Raw genomic sequence first — 26,175 nt, 5'->3', positions numbered from 1 at the left:
TAGCACTGGGCTGGATATTGTGGAGAATGGAATATCCTGGAGAATATTTTTACTTAGGAAAAAGGCCCCAAAAAGGAAGAAAGGAAGAAAGAATGGGAGAATGGATATAAAGAATGGACGAAGAGAAGAAAGAAGAAGAAAAGAAGGATGGAAAGAGAAAAAAGACTCTGATGCTATAGGGGAGGCAAAATTTTACCTCTTGCCTTTAGGGTGTTTGGTTGCTTTTATTTCCTCTGGCTGGTCCTGAGAATTAGATTGGTATAATCTAGTGGATTAACAGAAGAAAAGCATACACATTTATTTAATATTTAATATAAATTTTACATGGCATAGGAGCCCTCAGAAGAAAATGAAGACACAAGAAACAGAGTCAGTGACAGAAACAAAGAATAGTGAAGTGTGAAGAATCAACTAACATGGGGAAGCTTGAAAGATAGGAGTTATTTTAACAAGGTCTGTGCAGAATTTTCTCAGTCTGAATATCCTGTCCTTGATAATGAGAATGTTGCTTTTCTTGTAGTACAGAGAGGGGATCTTTCACAGGGAAATGTGCTTCTAAGAAATAGAATGATGGTCAGAGTGATCTTTTTGCACCTACTCTTTTTCAAGTGCCTATAACTGAAGGAAAAGAAGGAAGGAAAGAGAAAAAAGACTCTGATGCAGTAGGCATGCTGTAACTGAAGTTAGTCAATACACCAGGATGGTCTTTTTTTAACTCCTTTAATACCATTGATGTTTAAATATTATAAGTTTTCTATAGTTAAAAAATGTTCCTGGTATTTCCTCCCTTGACTTGTTTCTGTCCCTCGCTTTCCATTTATACAAGTTTTCCCAAATTTCCAAAGTTTAGGAATTTCTGTTCCTTTCTCTTGCTTATTTAATACTAGACACTCATTCCTCTTTGATAACATTGTTAAGGAAATGAAGCCAGTGAGACTTAGATTTGTATTTTATTTTATTTTTGTCCTTTGTAAATTATACATAAATTATTAGTATCCTCTTATGATTAAACCAGATTCTTAAGATGGTTATATCACCATTTAGAACTTGATAAGTACTCAGTAATTAATAGGAGCTCATTGGAGTCCCTTAAAAGAATTTATATTGATAAAGAAAGAATGGATGAATATTTTTCAGAGTCAGGCCTCTCCTGAGACTGGAGGGGCCAATTTCACTGCCATCACTGCAGTTGCATCTGACCCTTCCAAAGCCATAGCTGTGACTGAAACAGTTTCAGCTTGCAGCACTCTGAAGTCTCCAGAGAACCAGCAAATGAATTCCAGAAGGCATCTGACTCTAAGATTCCCTTTTTTCCCCCACATTGTGATACTTACTCTGAGCTGGAAAAAAGAGGTGCCGTCCAGATAGGGGGGTGAGAAATGGTTAGGAAATGTTCAAAAAGTCACATTAAATACATGTCTTAATTTGCATATGAAAGGAGAGTTCTGCCAAGGAGTTTTTACTATTCATCAAAATGCAATCATAAAATTCATGTCCTATTACCTTCTCTACATATGTCAAGCAATCCAAAAATGCTTAGATGATTATCATGAAGCTCCATACTGTGTCTTATTAGTAGAGAAATTATGCAATTGGTCTTTGAGTGTGTCCTAGAAGGTAATAAGGAGCCAGCATGTCTGGACTCTCCAGCCCAGAATGAAGCACATAATTTCTTTATGTCAGTATGAAGGATTCATTAATAAGTCAGTGTGGTGTGCTTTGTGGCTCCAAAATTAAGACTGAGGAAGCAACTGTTAGCAATATGACCCCCAAAAGATTGTTGCTTCATTTAAACAATGTTCTTTTACATATTTAATTTTCTGTTTTTAACAGTATCAGACATACCCTAAATCCATTATTGAATTATATCGAGAATGTATGAGAAGCTTAGATTTGAATTAAACCAGCTAGTACAATGCTTCTGCAAAACTCTAAGTCATACACTGTAAAGAAACATTCAGGCTCTGCTTTAAACATTTGCAAGGATAGGGTGGTCACATCTCCTGCACAGCACTGTACAATATGCCTTTGAATAACTATACATGTTAGAGAGTTGTTATAATGACCCAGAAATGCACAACACCCTTCCCTCTCCTTAGACCCATTCCTTCTCTGGAGACACAGAGGGAACTCCAATATCTCTTCTGTATGACAAACCTTTAGATATTTGAAGGTTGCCATTGTGGAAATAAATGAAGACCTCACCCCCTCAAAGGAGAACAAGTAGAGAATATTTATCTACTTATTCAGAGCTTGTAATAGGATAGAAGTCAGCCATTATCACTTGCATTTGACAGAGACCTGAACGCACGAAGAGGAGTGGGATAATTTTATAATGAAGAGGTAAAAATAAAGAAAGAAAAGCTTCAGGTGTGTTCTCATTAAAATTGTTGGCATGGGAAAGCTGGAAAAGGGCTAACTAGAAAGAGACTATCTTATGCAATTGGTTTGGGGAGCATTTTTGGCTTTCTGTGGTTGGTTCTGAGTTGGAAAAAAGGGTGGAAAAAAGGGAAACCAGTCTTTATTATCCAAGCCCTGAATATTTTGGGCCAATTGCTTCAGAGGTTGTTGGTCTAAGTTCTAATATCACGTATGATCTATCCATTGTCTCTTTGTATATTCTGTCTCCCAGTGTCTCCTTTGCCAAACAGAGTTTGACCAAAAGGTAAGGGAAGAAACCCAATCTTCACTGCTTCATGATTGTTCACTTGTGTCCATAATGAATTGTGTCACAAGATCTTCTTTCTCTCCTTTGTTGTGTCACTATTGTGGTCATCTGATGAGAGAGTGGCTACAAAGAAGTATTTAAGACTCTGGTAACCCAAGTAAAAGTGGACAAATGGAATCACATCAAGCTAAACACCTTCTGTATGGCAAAGGAAACAATCAACAAAGTAAAGACACAACTCACAGAATGGGAGAAAATATTTGCAGACCACCCATCTGACAAGGGATTAATAACTGGCATATAAAAGGAGCTCAAACAACTAGACAGGAAAAAATTAAACAACCCTATTAAAACTGGGCAAAGGGAATCCTAGCACTCTGGGAGGCTGAGGCGGGCAGATTGTTTGAGCTCAGGAGTTTGAGACCAGCCTGAGCAGGAGCGAGGCCCTGTCTTTACTAAAAAATAAAATAGAAAGAAATTAGCTGGACAACTAAAAAAAAAAAAAAAATATGTATATATATATATATATATATATATATATATATATATATATATATAAATAAATTAGCCGGTCATGGTGGCACATGCTTGTAGTCCCAGCTACTTGGGAGGCTGAGGCAAGAGGATCGCTTGAGCCCAGGAGTTTGAGGTTGCTGTGAGCTAGGCTGATGACTTGGCACTCTAGGCTGGGCAGCAGAGTGAGACTCTGTATCAAAAAAAAAAAAAAAAAAAAAATGGGCAAAGGATCTGAATAGACATTTCCCAAAAGAAGATATACAAATGGCCAATCGATATATGAAAAAATGCTCAACATCATTAGTCATCAGAGAAATGCAAATCAGAACTACAATAAAATATCATCTCACCCTAGTTAAATGGTTTTTATCCAAATGACAGGCAATAATGAATGCTGGTGAAAATGTGGAGAAAGGGGAACCCTCGTACACTGTTGGTGGGAATGTAAATTAGTGCAACCACTGTGAAGAATGATGTGGAGGTTCCTCAAAAAACTAAACAAATAAAGCTCAGCAATTTCACTTCTAGGTATATATACAAAAGAAAGGAAATCAGTATATTTAAAAGAAATCTGCACTCCCATGTTTATTGTAGCACCAAGATTTGGAATCAATCTAAGTGTCCATCAAAAGATACACGTATAACGGAAATGTGCATATATACAATAGAATATTATTCACTCATTAAAAAGAATGAAATCCTGTCACTTGCAACAATATAGATGGAATTAGAGAACACTATGATAAGGGAAATAAGCCAAGGAAAAAAAGACAAATCTCGCATGTTCTCCCTCATATGTGGGAGCTAAAAATTAAAATGATCTTATGGAGATAGAGAATAAAATAATGGTTACCAGAGGCTGGGAAAAGTAGCAGGGAGTGAGGGATAAAGTGGGGATGATTAATGGGTACAAAAATATAGTTAGATACAATTAACAAGATCTAATATTTGATAGCACAATAGGGAGACAACTATCAACAATAAGTTATTATATACTTTAAGAGAACTGAAAGAGTGCAATTAAAATGTTCCTAACACAAAGAAATGATAAATTCTTGAGGTGATGGATACCCCAATTACTCTGATTTGTTTATTACACATTGTATAGCTAAATCAAAGCATCATACGTACCCCATAAATATATACAACTACTATGTACCCATAACAATTAAAAAAAAATAAACAGTGTTGACTAAAATGAACTATTAATCTTCCTTAATCATTTAGACCTAGTAATCCATCATTGCATTTGGCAAACCCTCAAAAGGAATAAATCAATGTTAAATCCAAAAAAAGAAGAGAAAAGACTCTGGATAGAATTCAATGTACCAGCATCACGATCACTATGACAAAATCAAAAACATTTAAAAGTCCATTTAGGATGCTTCAGAACCAAGAACCTGAATTATCCAACCGAGGCCAAAAGAACAAATTTCAAAAGTCATCGAGGACCAAATAGCTTTTTCCTGAAGCTGACATATAAACATTTCTACCTTACTCGTTTAATTGCTCCAAGTATGAAATGGAGTATTAGCAATGACAAGGATACCACCAGAACTAGCAAATAAGAAATTCAGAACAATGCTATTGTCCAACACTACTCTTCCCAGAAAGTTGAAGTGGATCTGTATTCTATGCAGGATAGAGGTAGTATCATTCATAATTTCTGCCAACATTAGTAGTATATGTCTTATATCTGTATGATTTCCATTGTTGAGAGGGATTTGATTATTTGGGTAAACAACAAATCAGTAACTGCTCCAAGTAGAGTGCTTGAATAATCAAGGGTAGCCTCATTTTGCAGCTCACATCTGAGTTGAAATTTCCAGGCTTGATGATCTCTAGATTTAGGGTGTCTGCGTATAGATAAGATTTGTATTACTGTTCTTAAAGTGCATGAAATGTGTGCATGAGGCAAGCAGGATTAGCCATCTGGCTGCAAAGGAAGTGCTGTCTGGTAGGAATACATGGGGATCCAGGAAAAAAGGATTTGTTCATGACATGAGGTTGGAATCAAGGCCTTTCATTGGCTGGGTTACACACTGGAATTTCTATTATTCTCTTCCAGGTGGCAAGTAATTGACTCATCATCCATCAGAAAGGTTCTTGAATTCAAATTTGTAATTACCTAGAGTTTAATTAATAGATTGTAATAATTGGTTCCTTTTCTGTGAGAGAGACACTAGCAAAGTCACAGTCTGATTTATTTAAGACCATTTGTCCATGTAGGTGTAAGTGGAAATACCATTGGCTGTTATTCCTTGTGGTCTCATTCGATGAGCTTGGAATTTTCCAAAGGTTTTTTTTTTTGTTTTTTTTTTTATCATGGTGGCCTGGTGAGGGATAGCATACCCAGCAATCAGTAAGCTCCAGGGCTACTATTTGGAATAATATGAATTAGTGTTAGAACATGATTATACTCTGATCTAACAATTTTACTAAGAATAAAATAAAAAAGAAAAATGACCATTATGGGTGGACAAGAACCAGGAATCTATAGAAAATGAGAAGACTGATTGTAATTAAGTAGATGAAAATCAAAATAGGAATTAGATAGGGATATTGATCCAACATCTTGGACAGAACGTGTCTATTATCTGAGGTCATTGGTTTGCTCTGAAGGTCATGAGTCAGCTGTCTACTCTGAAGATCAGCTGCTTCTAGAGAATCTCTGAGAATCATCATTTTGAGGTCCCCTATTAGAATAGTCTCCTAATTTTATTGATTCTGGCTTGCTTCTTTAATTGTGGATTTACTTCAGTGAGTTTTACTTCTGTGTTTGTTAACAGTATCTGAGAAGATCCCTTGTAATTGGAGTCAAGAGTAGTTTTTCTCTGATATATCTTCCAACAGGTGAACTCTCATGGTTGAATATCCTAAAGAGGCTGTTTAAGAAGATGTTTTAAGAATGTGACCTTAACCTCTTGGTAGTAGGACTGGGTGGATTTTGTGAGTCTCTTGCAATATTTTGCCATGTCTGTGTGCAATAGGGCAGAGTATAGTATCATAGGCAAAATCCTGAAATTCATAGACCTTCCAGTTACCAGTTCATAGGGGAATAAATAATGTGTCCCTAAGAGAATGAACCATACTGCCATAACGGCTGGTGGGAGTACCTTTGACCAAGGAAGCTCAAGTGTTTCTGAACGTTTGTTAATTTTGTTTCAAGGATGCCGTTGATTTTTTTTCTATCTTTCCAGAAGAATGTATGTGGTAAGGGCAATATGGTTTCTGGGTAATGCTCTTATATTTCTTGTAAAGTGTGTACCTTGGACATTTGATATAAGCTTTATATTTTCAAGGTTGGAAACACAAAATCAAACAGCTTTTTAGCAAAGTAAAGGCTATAGCTTTTCACATGCTGAATTTTTGTTCTTCATGTGATGGGGTCATAACATATTGGTAAAATGATTTTTGATATTGTGGGTAGCCATAAGCTACTTTGAGAATTTTACCAAACCAAAATGTAAATAATCACAAAACACCCATTTTTGTGTGTAGTTCTAGGGGTTAATAACCACTATAACCTATCCTTGGGTCCATGGACTCCAGGATTGAGACCCTGCTACTATGAGACTTGAGCCTCTTTTTGTAAGAATCCTACTATCATATGGCAATAAATCATTATCTCAACTTGGAAGTTCATAAAAACAATTTTGAATTATTTGAAAAAAAAAAAAAGACTATTTTTAGCAGGGTGTTTCAACCCAACCTAAAAATAAACATTTGATAACTAAAACATATTCAAATCCCATGGAATGTGGAAGCTGTATAAAATCCATTGGAAGGTATTCAAAAGGCCCATGAAGCTTCGGTTCCCGATCATATCCCATCTTTACAGCCTTTTCAGAGCCAAGTTATCGACAAATGACACATAACTCAAAAATGACTTCAGCTGTCATTTTTAAAGTTTTCACAGCCATGTTGATTTAAGATAGTAACCAGGTTACCTGTATCATGATGAATCATTTTATGGAGAAATTTAACTAGTATCCATTTCAAGTCATCTGGTGCTGATACAGGAAGGTGGACCCCAAAACTGGGGTCTGGTTGAAAGCCAGGTGGGTTCTTGGCTTCACACAGGAAAGAAGTCAAGAGCGAGCCCACCAAGTAAAGGAAAAGGAAGTTTATTAAAGTAAGAAAAGAAAAAAAGGGAGGCTTCCCCATAGATAGGGCTGTAGCTACCTTTCAGAGCAAGAGAGTGCAGCATCTTGTGAGTTTCTGGGCTCTTATTTTACACCTTCTACTTAATTTTATGTTAAGCAGAGGGAGGATTAGTCATAAGATTTCTGAGAAATGGGTGGGGAGTTTATGGAACTGAGGGTTCCTCCCCTTTCTAAACCATAAGGGTAACTTCTGAGAGTCACCCTGGCATTTATAAACTGTCATGGTTCTGGTGGAAGTTTCTTTTAGTATGCTAATACATTATAAGTAGGGTATAACGAGCTGTAAGGGTAACCTTAGGTTGTTTTTCATGGCCATCTGAGTTCTAGTTGGTTTTGGCCAGTTTCTCCACTGTCTATTGTCTTATCAGAGACTATGGTTCAGAGCTTATGACTGTTGAACAGGACATGCTATTCACTGTCTCAGTGTCATCAAGAACACCAGAGATTAAGGGAAGCTAGAACCATATTTTTTCCCATTGTTCTTTTCAAAATTAGGGGCTAAATATTAATATTTTATAGCAGTCCTTGAATTACTTCAGGGATTTATTCTTTAAAATATTAGGATTGAAACCTTGGTTAAGGCTGCTAGTCTGGCAAAATAATCTGCTGGAATATCTCTTTTAGCTTCCATATTATTTGTATTTTCATGAGCCTTAATCTCTATAATAGCTACTTCCTTATGAAGTAGGAGTACATCTGAAAGTATCTTAAACGTCTTGTCTATTTTTTGTGGAGGTTCTAGCAGAACTTGGGAAACCTTTTGTTTCCAAAGCATCCCAAAGCCATATATATATATATATATATATATTTTTTTTTTTTTTTTTTTTAAAAACCATACCATATATATATTTACTCTGAGGTCTTTTTTCCAGTCAACAAACCCTACTAAGTGCAATAGTTCTTCCCTGCGGGCTGATTTTATCTAAGGTAGAGGGCTATATTTTACAGACAAGCTTTAATTAGTAATAGCATATCCTGCTTAATAATCTCCAGTTTCAAGTTTTGAAGTATGATCCATCAACAAATAATATTGGGTCAGGATTTTCAATGGGAGTCCTTAAAAAAAAACAAACTGAGGAAAGTACAGAAAGTTCCCTAACCTGAGGTAATTGTGAGGTTTTGTTCTTTTGACAGGGGCAGGAAGGAGAGTGGCAACAAATTCATCACTGCTGCCATGGTGAATAGTGATGTGAGAGGGAGAGACTACCAGAATCTCATCAGCATTTAATTGCTGGCTAAAAAATTGTGTATCCTCAGGCAGTAGTAACGTCTGTGTTGTATCAGGAACCAGAAGATCAAGAGAGGAGCCCATAACTATTTCAGCAGAAGCACCAACTTTTGAAATGGCAGGTCTGCTCTGAAACAAGGGGACTAAGCCTTGGCAAACAGGTCAAGGTGATGAGTTTTTGATGACTCCCATGAAGTTGAGTTAAAACCCTAAGTGCTTTTCCAGATTGCTTGAGCACAAGGAGACAAAGGAGCTTTTACTTGGGATTGCCTATGGAAGGGGTCTGTTGACAAGCCCTTTTCAAATGACAGAAGGCTTGTTTACGACTTAAACTAAGAGTTGTCACCATCTCAGGAAAAATTGACACTCCTTGTAATATCCAATTAAACCCTAGCAATCCTCTGAATTGTCCTTTGAGGGGTCTAGGATGTTCTTATAGTCTTTAGTCCATTAGGAGAGTGTGGTTTTCCTCCTCATTGTAGATCAATCACTCAATGACAGATTATGTTTTAGCAAAATTATAATTTATAATTTATATCTTTTGAAACTTTATGTCCTTTTTTTTTTTTGCTACAACTGAGAGCAAGTAATTGGAATCATTTTTACAAGCTCCCTTGTTCTCTGAACAAAGAAAGAGGTCATGTACATATTATATCAGAACTGAATCACATGGGAAATTTAGACCTTTTAAGTCTTCATTGAGGTCCTGGGAAAAATAGAAAGGGGATTCAGTGAACCTCTGGGGCAGGACCATCCAGGTATACAGTTGTCCTCCTTAGGCAAAAGCAAAAAGAAAAAGTTAAGAGTGAAAAAGGATTTGGGTATATTCTGATTAGATGCAGTTGGGTGGAGAAGCAGGACACAGACTTAATAGAAATGAATTTATGCAATTGATTTTAGAACATATGTGGTTTTGTCTTGTTGGTTCTGGGTTGGAAACAAGGGCAAAAAATAGGGAAGCTGCCAGTCACCGACCAGTCCTGACCATTTAGGGCTAATTGCTATAGAGATTATGGTTTGGCTTCACCAGATTGTTACAACAGGGGTTGTGCATCGTGTTTTATTGTCATATATGTTCAGCTCATTGTCTATTTGTATATTCAGTCTCTTACCATCTTATCCCCTGTAAATCTTCACATATAATTTGTCTCCAGCTACATCTAGAAATAATTTGAAAAATAATGGATACATGAAGTTAGATTTTTTTCTAAGGGGAAATATAAAATAATGCTTTGTTTAACAAACTACTGGCAGATACCTGAAAACATGGACTTTTCTCCATAATTCTACTAGAGTTAATTTTTTCTCTGTAATTGTTTGTGTTGTTACAGAGGATCTTAATGATTTAAGAATGGAGGGAGTAACAACCTTGGTACCTTCTGGGAGCAAATTTAACCAAGGCCGTCCTACTCACCCTGCTGAGCCTCAGGCCAAGGTCACACTGAACATCTGTTCAAGGTGTGCCAGGTAAAACACATAATAGGTATAGTATGCATAAACATAATCTCGATTTTAAAAATCTAAGATTTTGATGCAAAGTTTGTACTCCTCTGTGTTAAGAAAATCTTTTCCTTCTAGTGATCTTTGCGTTAACATTGGCAAGAGAGTCAGTTATGCAGTTATCCTGTGTCCAGTGCCATTCAGACCAACAATACATCAAAGAGTTTAGATTGTCTTCACTTCACAGCTTGAGACTATTTTATGTCTTCTGTGTCAGAATTTCATTTGCTGTCCACCATTCTGTTCCCTTTCAAAAGGAAGATTCCAGGAGCTCAGAATGTTCAAAGTCACTTTTAAAGCACCTGCACAAAGGAAGAGTTTGCCCAGGTACAGTTTAAGATCCAATATTATTGGCCTCTTAACCTGCCCCTCATCCTGTTCACCTCCTGGAAAGAATTTAATCAGCTTGATTTTTTTTCAGTTTTGGCAGCTGGAAGCAGTCTTTGCATATACTGTTTGTGGCCAAAGAAGTAGCTTGTAGACACTGCCAAATCAGCTCAGGGTGCTGGTCTAGCAGAAACTCACCAAATAGCTAGAATTCATTCCTTTGTAGGAACTAAATCTCATTTGCAAAGAGGCTTTTAAGCCTGTTTAAATGATAAAACAAGCCTTCTAACCCTTATGTAAATGGTCCAGATTAGCAAGAACAATGTACTGGCTAGCCAATTTTATCTCCTTTTCTTTATGTCTAGCTGTTCTATTGTACTGTTTGAGAGGGGATTAGCTGCTTGGAAATAGGGAGGGAGGAAAGTGTAGGAAAATCAAATCAGATTTTTGCAGCTTTTTTCTCTTTTGCTTTACCCCTTTGGAATGTTTATTTTAATTGTTATAGGCTTAGAAAAATAGAAAGGACAGCTCTTAGAAAATCAAGGGATATTATCAAGGCCATTAAGAGAAATGCCATAGCACAGTGAAAACACCAAAGGAACCATTATCTCAGATAGGCAATATTTGGTGAGATGACTTTTGTATTAGGGCCATGAAGACAATTTCTAATATTCATGTGATAATATTTAGGCATCCTGAGTGAACAACGTCATTTATGGAAGAGTTATTTGACATTCTGTTTTAAACTTTGTAGTGTATTTGTACATTTACATGGAGAGAGGTTGATGCTTGGTCCTTCATAGCATTTGTAGAAGATGGGGAGATGAGGTGTTGGTTTTTCAAAAGGCAAAGCCTATGAAAATAATGTTTTACTAAACTATTGAGGATTTGAACTGGGAAAGCACAGTTTAGCACCCTAAAGCATAATTTAGCACCCTAAATTATCATTCAGCTTCCCAATAGAGTTAGATTGCAAATTACAAACAACTTACATTTAAAGTGAGACTTTAACTGAATTTTTCAAGAAAATTCAACTGAATTGGTTACTTCTATTGCATTTTTCCTATATACTATATACTATTCTAAGTACATTAAATGCATAAATTCATTTAATTTGCAGATATCTGGGAGTTAATTGCTATTATTATCTCCATTTTATAGATAAGGAAATTGAGGCATGAGTTGGTTAAATAACTTGTCCAAAGTAACACAACCAGTAAATAGGTAGCCAGTTTCAAACACATAGGTTTCACATAGGCTGACAGTCTGCCTGTTAGTCATTTTGTTTTATTGCTAAGCACTAGGCAATTGTCTGAAGGTGAAGATTAAGACCCAAATTAAATAAAAATAATGAGATAGAAAAAGATCCAGACATTTGAAAATGATAGTAGTTCATAATTGTTTTGACAGAAAATAAGGCAATGTACTGTCAAAAGCAAAAGAGAAGTATATTGAATCAGAGAAGTGTGGTAAACAATATCGAGGAAGACTAGATTTTTGATTTTAGAGCAGCTACTATAGCTAGAATTTACAATAGAAGAAAAAAATAATATTCAAAACTATTGTCAAAAACTATGTCAACTATGACAACTAATGGTCAAAAACTATGAATTATCTGATATTTTACTGTATTTGCAACTTAATATGTTAGTCTGCCTCTGTCCTATGCATGCTAGCAGAAGACATGAAACTCTTGGGTCAGAGACCAAGGACTTTATTATGCAAAACAATCACGATAACCAGAATATTAGCATCTTCACTGATACCCTGAGCCACAATTCTCACAGAGTAACACAAATAGTACAGTAGGTTGCATTACTGTACCTACAGTATAGCAAACAACCATAGAAGATAGGTAAGTCTTCGGCTAAGACAATCTCATAACCTCTGTCAGGACAATTCTCTTGAGCCATCTCTGTGGCACAAAGAACAAAGGACACTCCCCTACCCCTCCCAACCACTGGCCTGAGACAGGGATATAGATTTAGTTCCTATAGAGGAACTATGAGCTTATAAAGTGAGTATTTCAGAATGGACAGTTAACAAGTCTTTTTTTTTTTTTTCCTTAGGCTAGTCAATGAAACTATGGGAGTGGAGTCATTAGCATGTGTAGCTATTATTCTAGACGGGGCCTCCGTATCTATCTTCTATGGTTGTTGCTATATAAATATTGCTGAACAGAGTATCCAAAACAAAGGCCATCAATGTCTCTGAACATGAGAGACTTAGGGAGAATGTCTCCTAATATTGCTTAGGGTGGATTACTTTTGTAATGCATTGATGTGGTTATCAAAATTTTCCATCATTAACTTGCCAACAGTAATCCATGTCACTGCCTCACCTCTCTTAGTTGCAAGTAAGGCACTTAAGATTGTGAGAATGATTCTTTTAGTGCCAGGGCTGAGCAATTATTAGAGGCAGAAGTCACAAACTGGAGAACTGTGGGTAGGGTCTAGTTGTTTCGTGTGTCCATGTAATGTTTTAAAGTACCCCTGGACTGGTGTTTTAGTCCATTTGGGATGCTATAACAAAAATAACATGAACTTGGTGGCATATAACTTTATTTCTTACAGGTCTAGAGCCTGAAGAGTCCAAGATCAGGGTACTGGCAAATTCAGTGTCTGGTGAGGGCCTGGATCCTCATAAATGGCTATTGAAGGAAATCAAAATATTTTACCCCAAAATATGCGTTAGCATATTTTCAGATGGTTGTTCAGAGAGCCGGCAAAGGGAAGTAGCCCTGAAAAGCTGTCTTTTGTTGGGGAGATTTGTATCTTCAGAGAAAATCTTCATTGATACAGTCAGGCTTACTCTGAGGCCCTTCCCTTCTCTGATCTAGGAAAGGTTAACCGAGAGTCTGACACCTGTAATGATCTGGAAAAAACATAGAAACATTTACTATCTATTCTCTTTGAGGGCTGCTACCTGTGAGGTTTCATTTATATAACTAGACCATGTTTGCTAACCAGGTCTCCTCTTCTCTCCCTCCCGTAACCTGTCTTGCCACCATAGCCTGTTTTGGGCCATGTTTCGAGCCCTTCTTCTTTCTTTAGCCTCAAGATGGTATATAAGCTTCAGTACCCTATAAGGGGGTTGGGGATAATCACTTTGTGGTTCTCCCCCATGTGCACGTTAATAGATTTGTATGCCATTTCTCCTATGAATCTCCTTTTGTGAATTGATTTTTCAGGGAATATTTAAAGGGTGAAGGGGGAGCATCTCTTCAACCTTATACTGTCTTCTCACTATAACCTCACATGGTGGAAGAGCAAGCTAGCTCTCTGAGGTCTCTTTTATAAGGGCACTAATCCAATTCAGGAAGACTCCACCCTAGCTAGTGACCTAATTAATTCACAAAGGCCCCATCTCCTAATACTTGCACTTTGAGGGTTAGCATTTTTTATTTTTTAGACAGAGTCTCACTCTGTTGCCTGTGCTAGAGTGCCATGCTGTCTGCCTAGCTCACAGCAACCTCAAACTCCTGGGCTCAAGTGATCCTCCTGCCTCAGCCTCCCAAGTAGCAGGGACTACAGGCATGTGCCACCATGCCCAGCTAGCTGGGATTACAGGCATGCACCACCATGCCTGGCTAATTTTTTCTATATATTTTTAGTTGGCCAATTAATTTCTTTCTATTTTTAGTGGAGACAGGGTCTTGCTCTTGCTCACGCTGGTTTCGAGCTCCTGACCTTGAGCAATCCATCCGCCTTGGCCTCCCAGAGTGCTAGGATTACAAGCGTGAGCTGCCATGCTCAGCTGAGGGTTAGGATTTCAACATATGACTTTTGGGGGGAGGCACAAACACTCAGACCATATGATTAGTTATGTAGAGACCAAGGCCCTTGGCCCCATAAAGGTTCTCCAAAAAATCACTAGCATGAGGTAGTTGACTAATTGGAGAAACAGGCATACAAATTTTTATTTTCATGTGTAAACGTAAGAGTCTTCAGAATGAATATTCAATTCCTCAATAAGGTACAGAGGTTTTGTAAAAATGGGAGCTTAGATTATTCCCAAATAGATTTTTGGTGGCAAGCAAAGGGGTGGCAAGACCTCAAAGGTGGCAGATTTTTGGTGGTAAGGCAGGGTAGCAAAGGTGGTCTTGCTATAAAGCCTCAAAGGTAGCAGCCCTCAGGGAGATTAGATGGTAAATGTTTTTTAGACTTTGAAAGGTGTCAGACTTTCAGTTAATCTTTTCTAGATTGGAGAAAAAAGACCTGGCTGCATTAATGGAAATACATTACAGATGTAAATTTCCTCCCACAAAGACAATTTTGCAGCATTAGTCCTATCTGTGAGACCCATAACAGTTACCTCAAAATATGTCAAAGAAATGTATTTTATGGTAAAATATTTCTAATTTCCTTCAGTTATCTATTTCATGTTAAATAATTGGGATTTCTATCTTCTTTAAAAATCAATATAGCTGATAACACTGAGTCCATATTCCAAAATGATTTCACAGTAGCAACTTCTTCCACTTCTAGACCCTGAAGGCAACATTCATCCTCCAGTGCACTTTGGTCTGGCCAGCTTCACTTATTTCCATTACTTGTTTAAATTCTGGAGGCCTTTGTTTGTAACCTCTGATTTGTAGATAGAAATGCTATATAAAAGAGAGAAGACTTTTCATCTACTTTCTGAGAGTTAGATACTGAGTCTATGAAATAAACTGACAATAGATGAATTAACAGGAGAAATGGTATAAAAATTTATTATTGCATAGAAGCATCACAGAAAAGAGAAGTGAATACTCCCAAATCTAGTGAAATTTAGGAGCTTCTCTGTTCTCTTACCTTGAAAAGGAGTTGCTCCTACCCTTGAAGACCCACGGCTTTTACCCGGGGCTGCTCCCTGCTTCTTGCAGCAGTTGTGGGGTGCCACTCCGCTGGGGTGCCAATGGGCCCACCTAGGGACACCAAATTCTGTTACAGAAAGTTTGGCACTTGTCCCAAGTCCCCATCAGAAGAACAAGGACAAGTGGTTTGGGCAGAAGGAAAGGGAAGTTTATTATTTGCTAGCAAATGAGGAGGTTGCCAGACTCCCATCTCAAAGTACCAATGTCCTGCTTCTGAGCTTTTAAAGGTTCTGATTCATTCCATCTCATCTTTGGCTAAGACAATCTCATGACCTTTGTCAGGACAATTTCCTTGAGCCATACCTGTGGCATAAAGAACAAAGGACACCCCCCTTCCCCTCCTGACCATTAGCCTGAGGCAGGAATATAGGTTTTGCTTCTTAAAAAGGGTGAGGGGGATGCGATTTGAAGAGGCAAAAAACATTTTTATCCTTTTTCAGGCCATCCTTTCTGTTACATATCAACTATGTCAATATAGAGTCAGTAAGACTCAAGTGATGTTTAAAGTTTATTCAAAGAGCCCATCAATGATGAAGTTATTGTAAGAGGTAGTGTTGGATCTTCAGATGTTCATTTCCTTTTTCAAATACTCCACCACTTGTGAGCTGCTTACTTGGTTATTGGGGCTCAGATCGTAATATTCCAAAGGTCAGCATTTTGGCATGATGAGCACTTTGAACTGAAGGATATTGGAAGGACCTCAGAAATAAGGTCTTTCTGACCTTCTCGCCTCCTCCAGTTTTCTGCCTCTCTTTCTTTCTCCCTTGGAGTGAGACATAGAAACCAGAACTCCTCTTCCTAGGTCTGTGGGTCTTCATTTCTGAAAGCTCCTGTGTCATGTAAAACTTTGATTAAGTAAATTGGGTATGATTGTTAACTTGTCTTTTGTTATAGAAGTATCATCTGTAACCCTTACAATGGGTGAGGAAAAATATCACACTTTTCTACCCCTGCAGTCTCACTGTCTGGAAATGAGTTCACATATGATTTGTCCAGAACGTCGTTGTTTTTATCAAGCAGTAAAAGCAATAATTATTTTGAAAGTAATTTAATTTTTAAAAAATATAATTTAATTAAAAAAATTGTTTTAAATGACAAATAATAACTGCATATATCATATATTTATGGGGGACAATATGACATTTTGATATATGTATACATTGTGGAATGATTAAATCAAGCTAATTAACAAATTCATTGCCAATTATACTTATTTTTTCTTGTTATAAAAACATTTAAAATCTACCCTTTTAGTAATTTTGAAATATACAATGCATTATTAGTTATTATAGTCACCATTTCATACAATAGGTCACTAAAACTTACTCATTCTTCCCATCTAACTGAAATTCTATACCCTTTGAACATCATTTTCTCTTTCCCCACCTACCCCCCTCTCCCAGACTCCAGTAGCCACCATTCTATGCTCTATTTATATGAGTTTAACTATTTTAGACTCCACATGTATGTGAGATCATGCAATATTTTTCTTTCTGTGCCTGACTTATTCTGCTTAGCATGATGTCCTCCAGGTTCATTCATGTTGTTACAAATGACAGAATTTTCTTCTTTTTTAAGGCTGAATAATTATTCTACTTTGTATATATGCCACATTTTGTTTATGCATTTATCTGTTGATGGACATTTACAGTGCTTCCATAATTTAGCTATTATAAATAATGCTGCAATGAACAAGTGAGTGTAGATATTTCTTTGGCATACTGATTTCAATTATAAATTTTCTGTACAGCAAAGAAGACAATTGAGTGAAGAGACAACGCACAGATTAGGAGAAAATATTTGCAAACCATACATCTAATAAGGGGCTAAAGGCTGGGCGCGGTGGCTCATGCCTGTAATCCTAGCTCTCTGGGAGGCCGAGGCGGGCAGATTGCTCGAGGTCAGGAGTTCGAAACCAGCCTGAGCAAGAGCGAGACCCCGTCTCTACCATAAAATAGAAAGAAATTAATTGGCCAACTAATATATATAGAAAAAATTAGCCGAGCATGGTGGCCTGTAGTCCCAGCTACTTGGGAGGCTGAGCCAGGAGGATTGCTTGAGCCCAGGAGTTTGAGGTTGCTGTGAGCTAGGCTGACGCCACGGCACTTACTCTAGCCTGGGCAACAAAGCGAAACTCTGTCTCAAAAAAAAAAGGGGGGGGCTAATACCCAAAATATATAAGGAACTCAAACAACTTAATAGCAAGAAAACAAAAAACCCAATTTAAAAATGGGTAAGCGATCTAAATAAACATTTCTTAAAGGAAGATATACAAATGGCCAACATATATATGAAAAAACCTCAATACCACTAAATCATCAAGGAAATACAATTTAAAACCACAAAGAGATATCATTTCACACCTACTAGAATGGCTGTTATCAAAAGATGAAAGATAACAAGTGTTGGTGAAGATGTGGAGAAAAGGAAATCCTTGTGTACAGCCATTATGGAAAGTAGTGTGGAGGTTGCACAGAAAACTAAAAATAGATTTACAATATATTCTAGCAATCCCACTTTTGGGTATATTTTCAAAAGGATTGAAATCATTATTATGCCAAAGAAACATCTGCAAAGATCTCTTCTTGTTCAGAATTTGATTGGAATAGTAATCAGTGCATGATCAGTAATTAGGCTGGTACATTCTACTGGGAATGATTAAGGGATTTGAGAGATACATGACTAGGGGAAGCACTTCTGCTTCTCAAGACATCAGGAAAAAAGTAATTCAGGCCACATTAAATAGCTCTACAAAGTGCTATGTGCAAAAAGGGACTAAAAGATCAAGAATGCAAAAATGCTTATTGGTTAGCATCGTTGCAAGAAATAAAAGGATTTCACACAAGGTTAGAAAAGTGCATGGAAGATAAATTGTGTTCTCAAGCTGGAAATTATACTAGGGCAGTGTTACTCTCATATTTCTTGACAACATTAGTCTGGTGTGAACATTGCTATAGTTTGTATGATTCAAACAAAGAAATGACATCATTTGGCAAGTGGAAAAATGCCTGGCCAATAGAGAACTCACCACCAAAATATATAAAGGTTTTAATCCAGAGCATCAAATTTTTTCCTTTCAGATCATAAGGGAAATAAACCTTATAAAACCATAATTTTGAGTAAATAGAACATTGTCTATGTAGGATATAGCAGTGACCTTATAATTGTGACTTTATTTGTTACAAGGTAGATTTTTAATATAGTCAATGAGTGTCTTGGCTTGATTTTTAGAAAACTCTGCCAAAGCAGTTATAAATCCTTAAACAATATGGGAAAAAGAAGTTTCGCTTGTTGTCTAGGAGTCAGAGTAAATCATATTAACTAAAGAAGAAAAGGCGGGTAGGTCAGTAATGCAAATTATCTGTAATTATCTGCAAAACTTTTGTGGTTTAAAACAGTTGTGATTTGCAAAATTGTGAGTTTCACATTAAAATTCTCTATTTAATGTCTTGAATTTTCCTTTTAATATAACAGTTAAGATACCAATAACAAGCAAACAAATGCTGATACCTAAGTACCAAATTACTATTTCAGTGAAGTTTACAAGTCTTTTTTTTTTTTTTTTTTTTTTTTTCTGGAAAGACCACCCATTAATTCTGTCTACCCACTGCTATTCTTAGGAGTTAAATCTTGTTTTCATGGACTCATGCCAGGGCATTCCGGGTGGTAAGATGCTATTTGCTTTTGATGGTGCAAGTGTTTGCATTCCTTCATGCTTACCATCAATAGTGCACAAGAAAAGGAACTGAAAGCCATTTTAAAAGAAATTGGATTATAAAGAACATAAAGTGATACTGGCTTAGAAACCAAAGCATGTGAATCCTAGGAGAAATTTGTTTCCAACCAGCCTGCTGATTTTTCACTGATCTGTCTCATGTCATTAAACCAAAAATTGTCCATAATTTCTCCCTAATATCAATGGCACTAAAATATTGAGTCTAATTATATGTTGACTTGACAAAGCAGAAGTAGATCATTGTTAGTGACAGCATGCTGAAAAAAAGATGAATGTCAAACCTTGTAAATGTGAACTAATTTAAAACTGTCTATATTAGGATATACTTATTGACTTGAGAAAACACGTAATTAACCACACAGTATGTTCAGTTTAACCTTTGTATATTATTTTCATTTTTTTCTAAGAATTTTTGTAAGTTTTAAATTCAGCAAGATTCCCATTGGAATAAATGATGAACAAAGCAGACATGAAGGAAAATGGATAAGGACAAGAAAGGATTTTACTATCACTTGTATAAATTTTGAATTTTTTCATAAATTTGACCTCCCAGACTTAGGGGAGGGAGTAAAGGATTCCATTTGAGTCATGTATACAATGCACCACCTACTGCCATGTTTCCAGTGACAGAAATATTGAATTTGAATCAAAATACATTTATCTACAACTACTCTGTGTCAGACACTGTGATACTCTTTAGAAATTAAAATTAACAACCTCACCATTAGGAACCTATATTCCAGCTAGAAACAGACATGTAAACAAATAAGTACAACCGAAAATGTTAAGGAAATCACTTAACCTCTATAAACCTCAATTTTCTATTTGAACATGGGGTAATAATTTCTGTCCGTGAGGGTGTAGTAGATTGGAGTGGCTACTTCAGTTTCTAGTGTAGAATCTACTCTGAAAAAAAAAAAAAGTTTATTTGAAGGAAAAAATGGTCTTGTACATTTCAAAAGAAGTCCAAGCAAGTCACACTATGTGCTAGAAAAAACAAAAGAAATGTCAAGTTGAAGTCTATGAAAAGGTCATGAAGGTTGTACAAGGGAGTGAAATATTAAAAGTAATTTCTGGTTTATTTTTAACTAAAAGGTATTTTGATGATGGAAAGGCTGACTTCCTTATCATTCATCTCTCTCTGAATATGTGCAAGTCTACATATTTTATCTATCTACCATTCATCTCATAAACCCCCCTTTTCCATGATTGTGCTGAAAGAGATACTTGCAGAAAATGGATAGTGTAAGAGGCAGGGAAAGATGATCTTCCTAGTCACCTTTGCTAAGCAGCAGCAACCTTGAACAACAGCAAGAAAAGACAGTTTATGGATCCTCCAGTACTAGCCCTCTGGTTTTCCAGTTTGAACCAGTAGAACTGAGGATATTTTTTCTGCATCTGCATTTAGTTCCTCAAGGTTGCTGTGGTCTTCATTCAGGGTGACATCCTCTTCCTTTCTAGGCTTTCTAGGCCTTAGGGAATATCTGTGATTTGTGGAACAGACATTCAAGAAAAGCCTCAAGTCACCCAGAGAATAAGCATCCTACAATTAGGGAATGAAAATAGTATATTGCTGGAGACAGTCAATGTTGTCAATTTTCAGGTGGGTGAAGAGTCCTAACCTTCCAATTGGGTGCTAAATGATATTTATGGATTGGCTTTCCTGTATTATGATAGAACCAATAGAGTGGCACATACAATTAGAGGTAACCATATTACCATATTGGAAAATGGAAGAACAAATAATGTCATTGCTGTTCCATTTTGCCTCTTTTATCCAACATATCCCTGAGTGAGATGCCTGACTTAGGAGAGGGAAGTGGGCAAGTACTTCATTCCTATTCCTCTGTCCGTTGATGGACATTTGGGTTGTTTCTAATTCTGGACTATTATGAATTAAATATATTGGCCATGTGTCTATCTTCTTTGGAGAAAGATTTATTTCAATTCCTTACTCATTTTAAAATTGGGTTATTTTCTCTTCATTGTTGAGTTGTAAGGGTTATTTATATATTATGGATCTATACTCTTATCTGATATATGCTTTGCAAATATTTTCTCCTACTCTGAGGGTTGTATTTTCACTGTTTTGATGGTGTCTTTTGAAGCACAAAAGTTTTTAATTTTGATCAAGTCCAATTTATCTATTTTTCTCTTGTCACTTAGTGACATATGGTGTTATATCTTAGAAATCATGGCCTAATTCAGTTTCCCAAAGATTTACGCCTATGTGATCTTCCAAGAATTTTATAGTTTTAGCATTTATATTCAATTCTATCATCTATTTTAAGTTAACTTTTGTATATGATGTGAGTTAGGGATCCAATTTCATTCTTTTACATATGGCTATACAGTTGTTCCGGTGCATTTGTTGAAAAGGTTATGTCTTCCACATTGATTTGTCTTGGCACCCTTCTTTTTAAAAAACCACATTGATCTTAAAAGCCTCCTTGCTTTCTATTGTAAGTGATCTCAGCTTATCTTATGACTTCTAGCACCAAACTTGGAATCAGCCATTTCTTCATGATCTTTGGTTCCTTTTAGCAAAAAATTTACAGTAGAGAATAGAATCTGCTCGGTAGGGTGCACTGTGGGAGTGGCATTACTTTTTGTCTATTTGGATGAAAAAGATTAAGCCACAAATGTGCTTTATTAAATAAATTGTAAGACATGAATTTGTATTGATATTTCCAATCCTATTGTAACAGTGTAGTGTCCCTACTTGAACTCTTGACTTTATAATAGAAAATTTTTTATTTTGATACTAGAGATTTCTATTTCTGACAAAACATATAATGATTTATTTGCTTTACTGACAACTCAAGAAAATAGGCCACAAGTAATATATAGCATGTCCTCAAATTTTTAGTGCAGTGTAAGGTTATTAAAATTTAAAAGTACAGTCAGTGAAATATCTTCTACGTAATTATGCAGACAATAAAACTACTGAATTAATTTAAAAAATCTATGTGGTTCCTTTTGTTTTTAGAGTACATTGGTTACATAAAATTTTGCAGTCAAATTACTTGTTTTAGAGTTTATAGAGTTACTTATAATACCTTACTCTGTTTAGCAATACAATTTCTACACAATTTCTACTACTACATGAATAATTGGTTCCCTTGTTTTAGTTCACTTTCAATTTGAGACCATTTTTGAACATTCCAATATCCTGAAACTCTTCTGCTTTTAGCTACTGTCTCAGTCTATTTGACTGCTACAAAAAAAAAAAAAAAAAAAAAAAAAAAGTACCATAGACTGGGTGGCTTATGAACAATAGAAACTTATGTCTCACAGTTCTGGAGGGTGGAAGTCTGAGATTGGAGTGCCAGCATAATATGGTTCTGCTGAAGATCTTCTTTTAGGTTGCAGAATGCCAACTTTTAAAAATTTTTTATCTTTAATTATTATGGGCACATAATAGTTGTATATCTTTATAGAATACCAACTTTTTGTTGTACCCTCACATGATGGAAAGAGAGTGAAGGAGCTCAGGAAATTTCACCCCAAAATATGACTCCTTGATATAAAGAGTATTTTGAATTAAAGGCCCTTATAGATCAACAGGCCCTTGGAAAGTGCTTTCCTTCTGCCTGAATAACCAGACAAATCCATTCAAAGAGCAGTCTACTTCCATTCCCTGTTATCTCACTCTACTGCAGGAAAAAAAAAAAAAAAATCAAGAATGCAAACATACCTGGCCCAAATAATTTTTTCCCCAATAACACATTTATTTATTTATTTATTTTAAATTTATTATTTCAGAATATAATGGGGGTACAAACGTTTTGGTTACATAAATTGCTTTTGTACTGTGTGAGTCAAAGTTACAAGTGTGCCCATCCCCCAGATAGTATGCATTGTATCCTGTTAGGTGTGAATTTACCCATCCCCTCTTCCCACTCCCCAACTTGCTTGATTTCCAATCAATGTTATTTCTATATGTACACATAGGTATTGATCAGTTAGTTCCAATTTAATGGTGAGTACATGTGGTATTTGTTTACCAATCCAAATCCTTTTAAATATAATACCTGTCTCTCAAGGTTAACTTAATTTGCAAAGACAATCATGTACAAGTTAATCTGTTTCCCCCATCCATTAGTCCTCCCTAGCAGCCATTTATTGTCCCTAAACAGAATTACCTATATTTTTCTTCTCTCCCTCCCCTCTAAAAGAGGGTATAAAAATATTTGGATCCCACTGGGATATTGGTTAATCACTCTGTGATTCTCTCCATGCACATAGTAAATAAACCTCTTCTTTTTACTTATCTGCTTTAATTTTAAGTTGATCTTTCAGGGGACTTTTGAGAGAAAGAGGAAGTTTCCACCTCACCCCACAAGAGCTAGCACATTCTTTGGCCTCTTCTTATAAGGGAACTCATCTCATTCTTGAGGACTCTATACTCATGGCCTACTTACTTACCACTGAACTCAACTCCAAATACCATGACATTGGGGATTAGAGATCAACATATGAATTTTAGGGGGACACAGACATTCAGTCTATAATAGCTACTAATCTTCTCTTGGTACATAATGCCAACAACTAAGAAAAATAAGGGTCCAATTTTAAATAGAGATGATGGGAAAACACTCTAAAATTATGCATTACGGTTTTGTTTTATTTCACTACCATTTGGTCAATCTATAGTGTTTTAATATATGTTTATATTACAAAAACATATATATGATTTTGCTTGAATAAAATAATTCTGCTCCACATTATTATTTACACTATTATTTAACTTCTACTAATTTAGAATAAATATAGCTTCACTCAGTACATTTTTAACATTACTAAATCCAAGTGCATTCTTTAAAATTTTTAATTTCATTTTTTGATCCAAAAATATATTTTACATTATAATCAAATATATTGGCTTACATAATATTTAATCCAAATAGTTTTTCCAAGTTTCTTTTCCCAGTGTATATCAAAGATTCCTATTTTTCCACAGGAAGATAAAAAGGAAATATTCTGATTTTCACATGATGCCTACATTTTTATATAAGTAGCAAAGAACACAACAAAATATATTTTATGTAAGTAGCAAAAATCATAACTTAAGCACTTGAAGTTTTGCCTTAAAAATTATTTTGACTTCTGAGTCAAAATTCATACTTTATTTTGTAAAACAAATAAAAAATCAAGTATCTTAATGTCAATAAAGAATATAACGTAACTAGACTAGATCAACTAGAATACAATTACATTTTTGAGAGTGGAAAAATGTGACAGCTATAATACCTTCAGCCCATACCCAAAAAGTTTATATGAAAAATTTTCCAAACACTCAATTTCTAGATTATCTGGATTTTTAGAAGCATTTATTAAAGAGACTGGTGTTTACATTTAGTATACCCTTTACCTGTAATACATGTCATTCAAATGTTTTATTATAAAATATTAATTTTCCCCATTGTAAATTATAAGGCATTTAATGCAAAATCTTAGATTTTGAATGCAGATGGTCCCTGACTTATGATGGTTCGGCTTACCATTTTTCAACTTTATGATGGTGTGAAAGCCATATGTATTCAGTAGAAACTGTACTTCAAGTTTTGAATTTTGATATTCTCCCAGGCTAGCGGTATTCTGTACGACACTCTCTTGAGGTGCTGGGCAGTGGCAGCAAGGTATAGCTCTTGATAAGCAATGCTAATGTAAGTGTTCTGAGCACATGTTAGGTAGACTAGGCTGAGCTATGATGTTCGGGGGTTAGAAGTATTAAATGCATTTCTGATTTACAATAATTTCAATCTATGATGGGTGTATCAGGGTGTAACCCTTTCGTAAGCCAAGCAGCCTCTATATATGAGAGGGGAGGAAAACCCACAAGAACGACAAAATTTAAAACTCAGTGTCTACCAAATTACAGGGAGGAAGGTATTCATCTTACTTCCACCTTTCTAGAGACTAGGTGTTGGTAATTAGGCAAAAAGCCCAGCCTTAGGCCCCTAAGCTTTAGATCTAAGCTGCTTTTCAATTCCGTGGCCGTTGACTTTTTCCTCATTAACCCAAAGTTAAATTGTTCTTCTGGAGTTTAAAAATGCTAGGGGTAAAATAGAATTATTGGTTTTAAAATTTAATTCAGATGAACCATGTTGCAATGTCGCAGGCCTCGCGGCCCCACCCTAGCCACTACCATTCAGGTGCGGTGGGCACAGCCTGAGAAACCACAGCAGTGCATAGAGAGCAGATGCTAACGAAGACCTCTCCACAACCCCAGTGCATCTGCTTTGACTGGCGGTTTCTGTAAATCTACTAGGATCGACTTACTTGTCAGGGCAGCTGGAAGGCTCTGAGAGCAACTTAGAGAACTCTTTCTTAGGCACACTTTCTAAAAGAGCTCCTTCTCTGGAAATAGCATCCAAGTGTCCAAGAAGTATTCATTAGATACTTGGATGAATGAAAGATTGGAAGAATATCAATTGGAATAGCTCTCTTTCTTCCTCTCTCTCTCTCTCTCTTTCTCTCTCTCTCTCTCTCCCTCCATCTTTTATCTCTACATTCTACTTTCTGATGGGTGGTTCCATGTGGTGGGAAAGATGACCCCTGGCACCTGGACACTCTAGTTTATAGTATCCTGAGGGTATAGGCCCTTTCTCTCTCAGAGTTTATATGACAATCTTTACAAAGATATAGCTAATCTCTCCCCAAGTCACGTACCTACCAGAGCTCAGGCACTGCATATGGGTAATTTGATCTCAAACTAACCTGTGGTCATGAACTCAACCCTAAGTGAAAAAAAGAGATGTTCTTTGATAACTTTACTAGAGTCATCAGAAGCTGTGGAGGAGCATTTAATAAGAGATGCAACACGGACAAAATAAGAGCATGACAAACACAAAAAAATTAAATTAATAAAATCTGTTTTTATAGCAAGCTTTAAATTATATCAAGTACATTTACAGACATTAATTCATGTAAATCTGGTCCTCATTTTTCATATCAACTGTACATATGAAGAAACTTGACCCAATTATCTTTTTTTTTTTGAGACAGAGTCTTGCTCTGATGCCCGGACTAGAGTGCCATGGCATCAGCCTAGCTCACAGCGACCTCAAACTCCTGGGCTCAATCCTTCTGCCTCAGTCTCCAGAGTAGCTGGGATTACAGGCATGCGCTGCCATGCCTGGCTAATTTTTTCTATATATTGTTAGTTTGCCA

General features: G+C 36.2%; 1 protein-coding gene across 1 annotated transcript in view; it reads left to right on the top strand.

The window, feature by feature from the left end:
• The window catches only part of C7H8orf34 (chromosome 7 C8orf34 homolog), a 349,392-nt gene that overhangs the window by 231,964 nt on the left and 91,253 nt on the right, over positions 1-26,175 (top strand). The window contains exon 8 of the mRNA XM_012739907.3: positions 9,910-10,045. Coding sequence (XP_012595361.3) covers positions 9,910-10,045 — 136 coding nt within the window. The remainder of the gene's footprint in view (positions 1-9,909; positions 10,046-26,175) is intronic.

The sequence above is a fragment of the Microcebus murinus genome, chromosome 7 (genome assembly GCF_040939455.1).
Source record: "Microcebus murinus isolate Inina chromosome 7, M.murinus_Inina_mat1.0, whole genome shotgun sequence".
Lineage (NCBI taxonomy): Eukaryota > Metazoa > Chordata > Mammalia > Primates > Cheirogaleidae > Microcebus > Microcebus murinus.
The sequence above is the reverse complement of the archived record's forward strand: the minus strand, read 5'-3'. Positions and strand labels throughout refer to the sequence as shown.